The 13578-nt window shown below is 42.0% G+C and overlaps 1 protein-coding gene across 1 annotated transcript in view; it reads left to right on the top strand.

The window, feature by feature from the left end:
• The first annotated feature begins 1917 nt into the window (after nt 1-1917).
• The window catches only part of LOC141601417 (uncharacterized), a 32561-nt gene continuing 20900 nt past the window's right edge, over nt 1918-13578 (top strand). The window contains exons 1-2 of the mRNA XM_074421698.1: nt 1918-2127; nt 2313-2441. Coding sequence (XP_074277799.1) covers nt 1918-2127; nt 2313-2441 — 339 coding nt within the window. The remainder of the gene's footprint in view (nt 2128-2312; nt 2442-13578) is intronic.

Below are 13578 nucleotides of genomic sequence, written 5' to 3'. Positions count from 1 at the left end.
TGGGCCTAAAGATGGATAGCGATTGACATCAATCATACCGTGGTACATACTCACGTTTGTATCAAGAGCTTTCACTATTCGAGGAAATGGACTAGGAACCGACCTTACTCTTGTTTGGCACGAACCTCTCCAAAGACCAGGGTTTGATTGCTTGGTATGGCAACCCACCTTTTTTAAGCCAAAACCCTTTAAATGCATTCAGCATACTGTTATAATGCATGTATGAATGTTTGTACCATATACGTGATCACCATCTATAAAACAAAACCATGACAAAATTTCTGTAAAATAAAAATCCCTTTTAAAATGTAAATATTTCAAAAGTGGCCTAAAATAGCGCAACATGAGTCGAAACTCTGTTCAAATGTCCAGTCAAAACTCATGCCTCAAAACCCATTTCAAAGAAACTCACTTCGAGCCAACACTCCTACAACTGCACTACAGTTGCCTAGGACAAACATTTCAAAATTTGTCATTTTCAAACCTCACTTAACACAGTGGCACACTCCAACTTCACAAGTCGAGTCTTTTTTGAGTAAGTGTGCTAAAATGGTCGACCGTGTTTTGATTCGTCATCGTTCTCCTATCCTCACTTTCGAAGATGCCTGGAACTAGTCATGCAAGTGTTAATGGACAACCCCAAAATGGTAATGATCTAATCCTATCTGCACTCGCCCGTCTCCAAACAAGCCAAGACCAAGCTTATGCTCGCCTCAATGCTATTGAAGGCCAAATTGTTGCTGTAGAAACCAGACTTCCTCATGCAGAGAATGATGTTCCCGACATGAGCGTACATGATAACCTTCCACCCTTTGTTGGACAACAAGAAGTCAACCCCCCACTAGGTCCTACTGAAGCTGAAAAATGACTCGAATTCTTGAAGGAACAACCAATGTACCTTAAGGGAGATGACATCTACAGGGAGAATAATTGCAAGTATGAGGCGGTAAATGCTCAATTGCCTAACAACTTCAACATGACTGACATCCCAAAGTTCAAGGGGCATGAAAATCCTTTGAACCACATTCGTGCCTTCAAAGATTATATGTCTATCAAAGGCATCAAACCCGAGATGTTCATAAGGATATTTCCTTCATCTCTCGACACTATTCCTAAGCAAAGGTTTTACTCTTTGGAGCACAAGAAAATTGCAACTTGGGACGATTCTGCAATTGAATTCACTGAACAATATGCGGATAATGTCGAAATACAAGTCAATATGCGCACTCTATAGGTTCTTACCCAAAATGAGAAAGAAGGCTTCACCGACTTCCTAAGTAGGTTGAGGAAGACTAGCACACAACTTGTTGAACGCCCAGATGAAGCCACTCTTGTGGAAAGGTTCTTGGATAATTTGAGTCCTATTTATGCAAACCATTTGAGGTACCAAAACATAAAGTCTTTCAAAGACTTGACTGTGCTAGGAACAAGAATTGAAGACGACATCCGAAAGGGGCTCTTGTCCAAAATGGTAGGTCGCGGATATCAGGGTTCAACGAGTCGTTCTTATGGATCCACTAGCAAGACCGATGAGGTTAACCTTGTCGAATCATCTAAGAAGGATAACCCACCAAGGAAATTCACGAAAATATTCCAACGCTCTGAAAAGGCTCATGAAACAAGGTAAGCTCCAACCTATAGGACCTACGCCTGACCTGGAGAAGAAATCTAAATCCTGGGATGAGAATGCGTATTTTGAATATCATAGAGGCAAAGGACACAATACAGAGAGATGCTTCAAATTGAAACATGTCATCCAGGATATGATTGAAGATGGTCGTTTACCCATACCTCCCAGAGGTAAGCCTAACAATACTCAGATTCCTCTTGGAGTTCTGATGATCATAGATGAAGAAGCCACCTTGGATTGTTCACACCTCATTTCTCCAGTCGAGGATGAGATTCATGCACTAGAAAATGAAGGGCGCTAAGGGAAACGTGCCACTAGCTCCAAGTCTATCTCAGGAGTCTATGATGAAAGAGGTGATCACAGTAGTTGACAATCTAGTCGAGCAAATAATAAATCTGGAAGTTGAAATCATTAGGTTGAGAGAACTTAGTATCGTCAACGGAATATGGGCTGATGACGATGAAGATAAATACCTCACAGAACATTATCTAGTCAAGGTCAGTGAGGATATAGTCAAGGCTAGCGAAGATCAAGATATAGACCACCTTACTCGCTCAAGGTGACCATATCAAAATGTCTCTCAGAACGGTCCTACCGTCAATGGTCCAGTTACTAACACCAATGTCATCACACCAAATGATGGCGAAGATACATAACTGACCATCTATTAAAACAACTACAGAATACAAAGGATGATCTTTCAGTCTGCCAATTAGTTGCGAGTTCATTTCCCCATCGTCAAGCTTTACTACAAGCATTGGCAAAGTTGAACGTAGCAGACAACTCTACGCCTGATGACATAGTCAACTTGGTCTTCCAAGACTCAGTTAAACTAAGTAACCCAGTTACTTTCTCAGATGAGGATTTGCCTCCTTTCGGCGTCAGTCATAACCTCGCTCTATATATCACAGTCACATGCTTAAAGAAGAACGTACCAATGACTATGGTGGATGATGTCTCTAAAGTCAACGCCATACCGCTAAAGACAGCGCATAAGTTGGGTATGAAAGAATCAGATTGGAATCCTACTAACCAAGGTGTTCGAGCATACGATAGAACACGACGTAATGTAGTAGGGCTAATCAACCTCACTATAGCAACATGACCAATCGAGAGAAAGGTTAATTTTCAGATAGTGGACATCGAGGCATCCTTCAATATACTTCTGGGAAGACCTTGGATTCACGCTTCCAAAGCGGTAACATCCACCTTACACTAGAAGATCAACCTCTAGAAGGCAAAGTAGCGACGATCACTTCGTAACCTATCAAGGCTGCGATAGAGAAAATGCCAAGCAACCAAGTGGTCAAAGACCTAGTATATGAGCTTGGAGGATTTCAGAAATCTCGTAGAGAGCAAATGGCACCTCTATACTTCAACCCATACTCCAATTTGGTGGTCAACCACATACTCAAGTCCCAGGGATATTTCCCGGGAATGCCATTAAAACCCACCAAGAAGAATACCTTTGCACCTTACAAACAAGGAAACTCTCAAAGGATACCATTAGGATTGGGATACAAGCCCACGAAGGCAAAAACCTCATAAATGCTTACTCAATTCCAAAATCGTAAAGATAGAGGAATCCAGATGCGACCCTATCTCCCTACCTTAAATGGATACTTCGTTTGGGAGGGGAGTCAAGAGTACTTTCATGGGTTTCCCAAGCCTTGGCATTATAAGGGAATACAACTAGCTAGAATCTAGGTCTCCCACGATTGTTACTTCATCCCTTCAGAAACGGTTCCTACCGTCAAAACTCGTCAAACACCTAATTTAGACGAACAAGCTGTTAGCCTTCTGTTTGGAGAAGACCGATTCATCAGAGCTGCGCAGGATGAGATCATTACCATGATACTTCAAGATGACCATTTCAACCCCACAGCATTGATCACTAACACTATCCCGAATCAGAAGAAAGGATAAAGAAAGTCAATCAAATGGACTAACAACCAAAGAAAGCCCTTCAAAGTCACTACTGGAGAATGAGAGATGTTCAAGGGAGAACCTAAAGACAACGAATTCGAGTCAGAGTCGGAGTCGGAGTCGGAATCGGAGTCTGAGTCTAGAGAAGTCGCTAGAGGGCCTTCTTCTGTCGTCGCTCCTCATCCCCTTGTTTCTTCAAGCATAGCATCGAATAGTAATAGCAGCTTGGGAAATGTCCCCGTAGCTTTCCCTTTACCGCCACTAACTAATGAACAGATGGCTTCTTTATTTTAGCTATTTTCAAAATTTAATAAGAATAAATCAGACTCTGCTTAGTCCTTGTATTTTTATGAATGCAATTCTATTTACGATGATAATGAGGATGATCCTGACCCAGACTCAGTCGAATTACCTCCCCATATAGTTAAAAAAATACTACAAGAGGGGGAAGGGGCACCAGTTTTAAAGAACACCGAACCTATCAACGTAGGAACCGAACTAGAACCCCGAGAACTTAGGATATGGACGACCTTAAACCCAACTGAAAGGGCCAATTTCATCGACCTCCTACACGAGTTCAAGGACGTTTTCACTTGGTCTTACAAAGAGATGCCAGGGATCGACAGGGATATCGCAGAACATCGAATTCAAATCAAACCAGGTTTCAAACCCATAAAACAGAAACTCCGTCGGATGAGCACCGAATCGGCTCTTAAGATCAAAGAAGAAGTCGATAAGCAATTCAAAGCCGGGTTCATCAAAGTTTTCGAGTATTCAGACTGGGTGAATAACATAGTCCCCGTACCCAAAATGGATGCGCGAATCCGAGTTTGTGTTGATTTCAGAGACTTGAATAAAGCAAGTCCAAAGGACGATTTCCCTCTACCACACATTGACATTTTGGTAGATAATAGGGCAGACCACGCGTTGTTATCATTCATGGATGGGTATGTAGGATATAATCAGATCAAGATGGCCGTAGAGGATATGCATAAGACAACCTTCGTCACTTAATGTGGCACATATTGTTATACAGTTATGCCATTTGGGCTAATTAATGTTGGAGCTATATACCAACACACTGCGACCACATTACAACATGACATATTGTATAAAGAGGTAGAAGTGTAAGTGGATGATATGATTGTCAAATCCAAAGATAGGAAGGGGCACATCGACAACCTTCGCAAATTCGTCCTTTGACTGCGAAAGTACAACATGAGGCTCAATCCTCCGAAATGCGCATTTGGAGTAACGTCAGACAACCCCAAACAGAGAAGGAGGCTAGAGGATTTCTAGGTATGGTATAGTATATAAGCCGATTCATATCGAAACTCATTATTATCTGCAAACCTATTTTCAAAAAGCTCAAGAAAACAGATCATACCATATGGGATGACGACAGCCAAAAGGCATTTGACAGAATTAAGGAGATATTGGCTAAACTACCAGTGTTAATCCCTCCTCGACGAGATCAACCTCTTAGTTATATCTCACAGTCACCGAAACAACCATAGAGGCTATCTCGCACAGACTATTGGAAAAGAAGAAAGAGCTATCTACTACCTTAGTAAGAAGTTCGTAGAATATGAGTGAAAGTACACGCCTCTCGAAAAGACATGCCTCGCTCTTGTGTGGGCGACAAAAAAGCTACGCCACTACATGCTTAGCTACTCTATCAAGGTGTATTCTAAGATGGATCCTGTCAAATACCTCTTCGAGAAACCCATTCTCAACGGACGTTTGGCAAGATGGACCTTAATGCTCTCAGAGTTCGATCTCAAGTACGTACCTCTAAAAGTCATAAAAGGGCACGCCCTTGCCGAGTTTTTCGCAGATAATCCTATCAACGATACCCAAGCAATAAACATGTGGTCATTTCCAGACGAGGACATCCTACAGACCAGTGTAGACTCTTGGGATCTTTATTTTGATGGGGTATCGAATTTAAGAGAATTTGGAATAGGAGTGTTGCTCATTTCTCCTGAAGGCGAGCATACACCACTTTCTGGCAAACTCGACTTCGAGGTGACAAATAATGCAGCTTAATATGAGGCTTGCCTCATCGGTCTACAAGCAGCGGCAAGCTTAGGCATTAAGAATCTTCGAGTTCACGGAGATTCCTCCTTGATCATTAACCAAGTTACAGGTTCTTGGAAAATTCGAAGTGAAAGTCTAGCACTCTATCAGTCTAGGATAGATCAAGTCGTCCAATTCTTCGATAAGGTCACTTATCTACTCCTACCTCGTGAAGAGAATCAATTTGCAGACGCTCCTGCGAAACTTGTAGCCTTGATCAATATGCCAGACAACATGGTCGAAATGCTTTTATGCATCGAACGACGGCCAGAACAAGCCTATGTAAACCACCTTACAGATGATGAATAAAGCCCAGAAGAACCATGGTTCCAAGCCATTCTAAACTTCAAACTCAATGGTACATACCCACCAGAAATGGATAAAAGGGGACAACGTGCCATACGCCTACTAGCCTCTTAATACCTCCTCATGCAAGGAGAATTGTACAAAAGAACACCTCTTGGTGTCGTCTTGCGTTGCCTAGATCAATCACAGGCATAGAAGGTGATGGAAGAAGTTCACGATGGAGAGTGTGGTCCTCACATGAGTGGACCCATGATGGCAAAGAAAATCACGCATCTGGGATATTACTGGACGACAATGGAGTCAGATTGTATTAAATATGTCAGACATTGCCATAATTGCCAAATCTTCGGGAATGTGCAACATGTTTCTCCCTCAATGCTTTACACTATGACATCTCCTTGCCATTTTCTGGTTGGGGAATCGACATCATCGGAAAGATTACTACAGCCGAGACAGGAGGTCATTGTTTCATTTTGGTAGCCATCGACTACTTTACTAAATGGGTCGAAGCGGCATCTTACACTAGTCTCACCGCCAAAAATGTGGCAAAGTTCATACAAACCAATATCATCTGTCGATATAGTTGCCCACATGTAATCATTAGTGACAATGGTCACATTTCCAGGCCGAGACTGAGTAATTGCTAGCCAAATACAAAATCAAACACCACCACTCCTCGCCTTATAGACCTCAAACTAATAACGGCGTGGTGGAGGCAGCTAACAAAAATGTCGTCATGATCCTCAAGAACATGATCGACAATTATCGAGATTGGCCTAGCAAAATACCTTTTGCGCTATGGGGTTATCACACATCAGTTAGGACGCCCACTGGGGCCACTCCTTTTTTTTAACCTATGGCATGGAAGTTGTGCAACTAGTTGAATTAGAAATCACGTCCCTACGCATCTTGCTCGAAAGTCAAATCCCAGAAGCTGAATGGACTAGGGATCTATACGAAGAACTCATCCTTTTGGATGAATGAAGGTTGCGTGCATTACATATTGTGCAAACATATCAGGCACGTATCAAACAAGCCTTTAATAAACAGGTTAAGCCAAGGAACATCAAAGAAGGAGATTTGGTGCTCAAATCGGTCAGAGCTCTCCTACCTGTCGTTCCACGAAGAAAGTTTAAGCATAACTCGGCTAGACCTTTCTTAGTCAAGTCTATACTCTCGGGGGTGCGGTTAGGATTACAGACCTAGATGGGAATGAATTTTATAACCCTACCAACCTCGACTAACTGAAACTATACTACCCTTAGCATAGGACAGACAACGCGCCTCGCGTAAACCACGTGCCGCTCATGCGACACGAAGTAAAACCGGCCCCTGGCCAGCTAAAGCTTATGTCACTATGCTCTTGCGTTTTGACATTTCGACATCCTCATATCATCAAATAAATTGAATTGTACTCCCTTTAGGAGTAAGTAAAAAGCACATGCTTGTTTTTCTAAAGTTCATTACAAGCTCTTGCTTCGAACAATTATTCTTTTACATTTACTCGAACTACGCACAGGGTTTGATTTCATTTTTTCTAATAAATACGTAGGCAATCCTTCACAGGATACAACCCATTATTTTTTTTAATGTAAATAGAAGGACATTTGCATTTAAAATTCGATAAGAATAATAAAAGAAAATCATAACGGTTTCTTAACTAGCTAATCTTTTATTCATTGTTCCATAAATAATAATAATATGCCAAATACATATAAAATAAAATGCTGAAATAAATGCTAGGCTAGGATTCTAAAATTCCCGCCGTTTATTACAAACTACTAATAAATAATACTATAATAAATGACTAAGGCTATTCTTCCATTTTCCCTTTGCCTTTATCACCCTTATCATACTTCTTGTCTTGACCACGAGCCGGGCACTCTTGTGCTATCTCCGACCTAATCATCAAAGGTCTCTCTCGCGGTCTAGCCTTACCATTTTGACCCATCATCATCTATACGACGGAAGCAGCTCTCGGTTTCTTCGACGTACGTGTGGGTTAATATCCGTATACTACCCTTTAATTGCAGGACTATAACGTAAATTTATACATGCAATTTATAGTCATAAAACGATAAAAACAATATGGAAACGATAAGGAATTAGAATCAACCTCGGGTCCTTATAGTGCGGCGTAAAGAACAGAAATCAAATGAGATTCCCTCCTAATTGTTGCACCCAAGACCTTGTCCGAGATATGCCCTTGTGCTAGAACAGTGTTCTCCGATTGCCTTGCAATATAGGGAGAACTGATGTGTGTTTTGCTTGAGATGTGAGATCTCGGTTTCTACAGAGAAAAATGCTCTCTCGAAACCCTAGTTTTTTTACAAATGTTTTGATTCGGTTAGAAGGGAGGAGAAACCCTCCCTTTTGTTCCCTCTCACTCGGCCGGCCATGGGCTACCTAGGGAAGTGGGCTTCCACTTCCTTTTAGTCTTGGCTCATGGTCTGGTTCGCAAAATCGCTAAAATGTATATGACGGGTTTATATTATAAACTGTTATCGGTTATCGGAAATTAAGGCATCAGCTAATAATACGAGTTAGCTGAATTATTAATACGTGTCCGACAAAACAAATATTGTTGTATAATTTATTTTAATATACATTTAATTAAATATAAATCACGTATATTTAATTTTACGAATTAACTGGTTAATTCGCCTTAGCCCATGATATTTAATCCGTATTAAATATAATATCTCAACATCACATATTTGACTAATTACTTAGTCAAATAACTCGACTAACTGGTTAGTCAATTTTGGCATCTACATGACAAGTATTTTCATCTTGTCACATCTCTCGAACGTATCCTATAGGTGTGACTTTTAGGGACCAGTTGATCACCGCCATCCGTATGACAATAACGTCAAACTTATCTAGCAAGCCAACCGTTATTGATAAACGTGGATCAACTGATAATAATACCAAAGTATGCCCTTTGATCCTTTTAGAGGTTTATAAGTCCTTGCACTAACTGTTAAGGACACCAACCCCAACAAGCTCCCACTTGTCCGTACAAGTGTATGTGCAATGACGTTATCCGCACTAACTGGAGGACACAAGCTCCAACAAACTCCCACTTGTCCGAACAAGTGTAGGTGCGATAACCGATTCTCATATTCATTTAAAATTTCTCCCACTCAATGTAAAACAATTTGCGGATCTGGATCCACAAAGGTCGTATTTTACAATCGATCCGTATCTAGAGTGGTTTCCCCGACTAGAGAGTAACTTAACCGATAAAACGAATCCGTATCCGAGCATGGCCATGCATTTCGATTCTGACTCCTCGAGTGGCCCTGAGAAATATCGAGTACCCGATAAAGGCTGAATATTTCCTTCAACTCGACTCCTTCCGATCTAAGCACGGCATGAAATGACCCAGAAAAAATCTACTTGGCCCCTGTTACGGATGACCGTGAGAAAGAAACCAAAGTCACCCAAAATCTGCCGTAGTCTCAAGAGACAGTCGATAGTCTAAGAATCGACTCTTAGGATCACTATGGAAGTCCTATCCACGACCGGGCAACGAATGTTATAAAACATTTAGGACTCCACGTCGATGTCACAATTGTGTCCTACGAAATATCCGTATAAATCGCCTCTGTGATTGGTCGATCAACTTTGTTGACTTATGGCTCGTTGAACCCACCATCAACCAACGTCAGAGAATAATTGCCAGAGTTATCAGCTCATGTGGGCAATTAAGGACTAAAAAGATATGATGTTTGTTCAGTTCACTTTGTGGTGTTCAAAATTGTCGTACAATTCCACATGAAAAACAAAATATATATATAAAATATCAAAACGATGATGTCGTATAGAGTACAAAGGAGAATGAATCTGATCCATAAAAGAGTACTACAACTCAGGAACACGTTTGATTCCCATGGAATTTACGTGCCCTTCATGCTTATCTTGTCGTAATGCTTTAGTGAGAGGATCTGCTATGTTATCATCTGTAGCAATCTTTTCTATCACTACTTCCTTTTGCTCCACGTAATCCCGGATTAGATGAGCTTTCCGTTGTACATGTCTAGACTTGTTGCTAGACTTTGGCTCCTTAGCTTGGAAGATGGCACCACTATTGTCGCAATAGATGGTGATCGGGTCATTCGAACTAGGCACTACAGAGAGCCCATGTAAGAATTGACGCATCCATATCGCTTCCTTTGTTGCTTCAGACGCGGCATAGTACTCGGACTCAGTCGTAGAATCTGCTGTAACAGTTTGTTTCGAACTCTTCCAGTGATCTGCAGCGCCATTAAGAGTAAAAACGAATCCTGACGAGATTTCGAGTCATCACGATCCGTTTGGAAGCTAGCATCTGCGTAGAATCGTTGCGCATAGCTTTTGTTCGCCTCCATAAGTCAAAGCCCAATCTTTAGTCCTCCGTAGGTACTTAAGAATGTTCTTGACAGCCAACCAATGTGGTTCACCTGGTTCTTTGTTGGAATCGACTTGTCATACTCAATGCATATGCCACGTCCGGACGTGTGCATATCATGGCATACATGATTGATCCTATAGCCGAAGCATAAGGAATCCGTGTCATGCGCTCTTTCTCTTCCGGTGTCTCTGGTGCCTGAGACTTGCTCAAATGCACCCCTGGAGCCATAGGAAGGAACCCCTTCTTGGAGTTAGTCATACTGAATCTCTCTAGGACTTTGTCTATGTAAGACTCTGATCGAGAGATAACATCCGTCGTGATCTATCTCGATAGATACGGATGCCTAGAATTCTCTGTGCCTCTCCCAGATCTTTCATCCGGAAATGGTTCTTCAACCATACTTTCACCGAAGTTAAGAGAGGTATGTCATTCCCAATCAGGAGTATGTCGTCAACATACAATATTAGGAAGACAATCTTGCTCCCACTCGACTTGATATATAGACATGGTTCCTCGACAGATCGAGTAAATCCATTTTCTTTTATCACTTGGTCGAAGCGATGATTCCAACTCCTTGATGCTTGCTTAAGTCCATAAATGGAACGCTTAAGCTTGCACACTTTCTTAGGATGTGTTGGATCGATGAAACCTTCGGGTTGTACCATGTACAACTCTTCCTCCAAAAAGCCGTTTAAGAAGGCGGTTTTCACATCCATTTGCCAAATTTCATAGTCATGAAAGGCGGCGATCGCTAAGATAATCCGAATGGAACGCAGCATAACTACGGGTGCAAAAATCTCATCGTAGTGCAAACCTGGCACTTGGGTGAAACCTTTAGCAACTAGTCGTGCTTTGTAGATATCTTGTTGACCTTCCACAGAATGCTTTATCTTGTAAAGCCATTTGCATTGAAGGGGACGAACCTTAGCAGGTAAGTCAACAAGATCCCACACGTTGTTCTCATACATGGAGTCCATCTCGGATTGCATGGCCTCAAGCCATAGCTTTGAGTCAGAACTTGTCATGGCACCTTTATAGGTTGCGGGTTCACTACTCGTTAAGAGTAGAACGTCATCTATGTCATGTTCCTCGACCATACCGATGTATCTGTCCGGAGGAATAGAGACTCTACCCGACCTCCTAGGTTCCTCAGGAATATTCACCGCAGCCGGGATAGAAGGAATTGGTTCCTCCAATGGTTGCTCGGTGTTTGGTTCTGGAATCTCCGACATGTCGAAGGTTCTATCACTCTTTGCATTCTCGAGAAATTCCTTCTCTAAGAATGTCGCACTAGCCGCAACAAAAACACGTTGTTCGGTTGGCGAATAGAAGTAATGACCACGTGATCCTTTAGGATAACCTATAAAGTATGTCTTGACCGATCGCGGGCCGAGCTTATCTTCAGGTCTCCACTTGACATAAGCCTCGCAGACCCAAACCCGTATAAAGGACAAGTTAGGGACCGTTCCCTTCCATAGTTCATATGGAGTCTTGTCAACAGCTTTAGACGGACTTCGGTTAAGTATTAGAGCGGCTGACATAAGAGCATAACCCCATAATGAATCGGGTAAAACCGTGTGACTCATCATGGATCGAACCATATCAAGTAGTGTTCGATTTCTCCGTTCGGACAAACCATTCAACCGAGGTGTTCCGGTGGAGTTAACGTAGGGCAATCCCACGGTCCTTCGGTGTTGATCAAACTCGTGAGAAAGATACTCGCCACCACGATCCGAACGCAGTGTTATTATCTTTCTACCCAACAGGTTCTGTACCCTATTTTGGTATTCCTTGAATTTCTCAAAGGATTCACTTTTGTGCTTCATTAAGTAGACATAGCCATATCTACTCAAATCTTCCGTGAAAGTGATGAAATACCTATAGCCTTCTCGTGCGGTGATTGACATAGGACCACATACATCCGTGTGTATGAGCCCTAATAGGTCAGCAGCGCGCATTCCAACACCTTTGAAGGAAATCCGAGTCATCTTACCGATGAGACATGATTCACACGTGCCAAATGATTGAAAATCAAAGGCCGAGATAGCTCCATTTTTAATGAGCTGTTTTTCACGCGTTCTCATTAATGTGTCCCATACGGCGATTACCATAGATACGTTTGATCTTTGTCACCAACCTTTAACTTTTTATTCATTACGTGTAATATTTCGTTGGTCTGATCTAAAACATAAATTCCATTCATGGAGACTGCCTTGCCATAAATCATATTGTGTAATGAGAAAATGCAAGAATTATTCTCTATTACAAATGAAAAACCAAGTTTATCAAGCGCGAAACAAAATAATGTTTTTAGAAAGACTGGGTACATAATAGCAATCATATAATGATAACTCAAATCCGCTTGGAAGCTGGATCACATATGTCCCCTTGGAGATGGCAGGCTACTCTTGCTCCATTCCCGACACGCAGTCCACCTCACCCTTTACGAGGGGTTCGATGTTTCGGAGCCCCCGCACATGATTACACAGATGAGAACCACAACCAATATCAAGTACCCAAGTTCCGTAACTTGCGTGGTTAATCTCAATCATGTGAATAAAAGTAGAAGAGAGAGAAGACATACCAACGGGTTTAACACGACCTGCCTTTAAGTCCTCATGATAAACAGGACATGTGCGTCTCCAATGCCCAATCTTGTGGCAATGATGGCATTCCATGTTTTCACTCTTGCTCTTTGTCATGCCCGATGAGTTACTCGCCTCACCAGGACCACTCTTCCCTGAACCCGACTTCTTGAACTTCGCCTTACCTCTTTGTTAGGTTTGCCGGAGCTTTGCCCTTACCTTTCCCTTTGTTTGACACAACGAGAACATCCTGTTTCGAGCTCCCACTGCACTTCATGTCCTTCTCGGTGCATACGAGGAGGGAGTGCAATTCATGGGGAGTTTTCTTCAAATCATTCATATAGTAATTCGCTCTAAATTGCGAAAAACCATCGTGGAGTGAGTGAAGCATGCGGTCGATAACAATGTTCTCGCTGATGTTACGATTAAAGGTCTCCGACTTCTCGACATTCTCAATCATCTTTGAGAATGTGTGGGCTAACCGGTTGGCCCTTCTGGAGTCTCGCATCAAAGAAGCGAGTGGTATGCTCATAGGTCACGATTCTCGGTGCTTTCGAGAATTCCTTAGTGAGCGTGGTGAAAATCTTGTTTGCACCTTGGGCTATGAAGCGTTTCTGCAAATTGGGTTCCATTGCAAAAATAAGTACGTTCTTTAC

The sequence above is a fragment of the Silene latifolia genome, chromosome 9, assembly GCF_048544455.1.
Source record: "Silene latifolia isolate original U9 population chromosome 9, ASM4854445v1, whole genome shotgun sequence".
In the NCBI taxonomy this organism is placed as follows: Eukaryota; Viridiplantae; Streptophyta; class Magnoliopsida; order Caryophyllales; family Caryophyllaceae; genus Silene; species Silene latifolia.
Note: the sequence above shows the minus strand (reverse complement) of the source record. Positions and strands in the feature narration are given on the sequence as shown.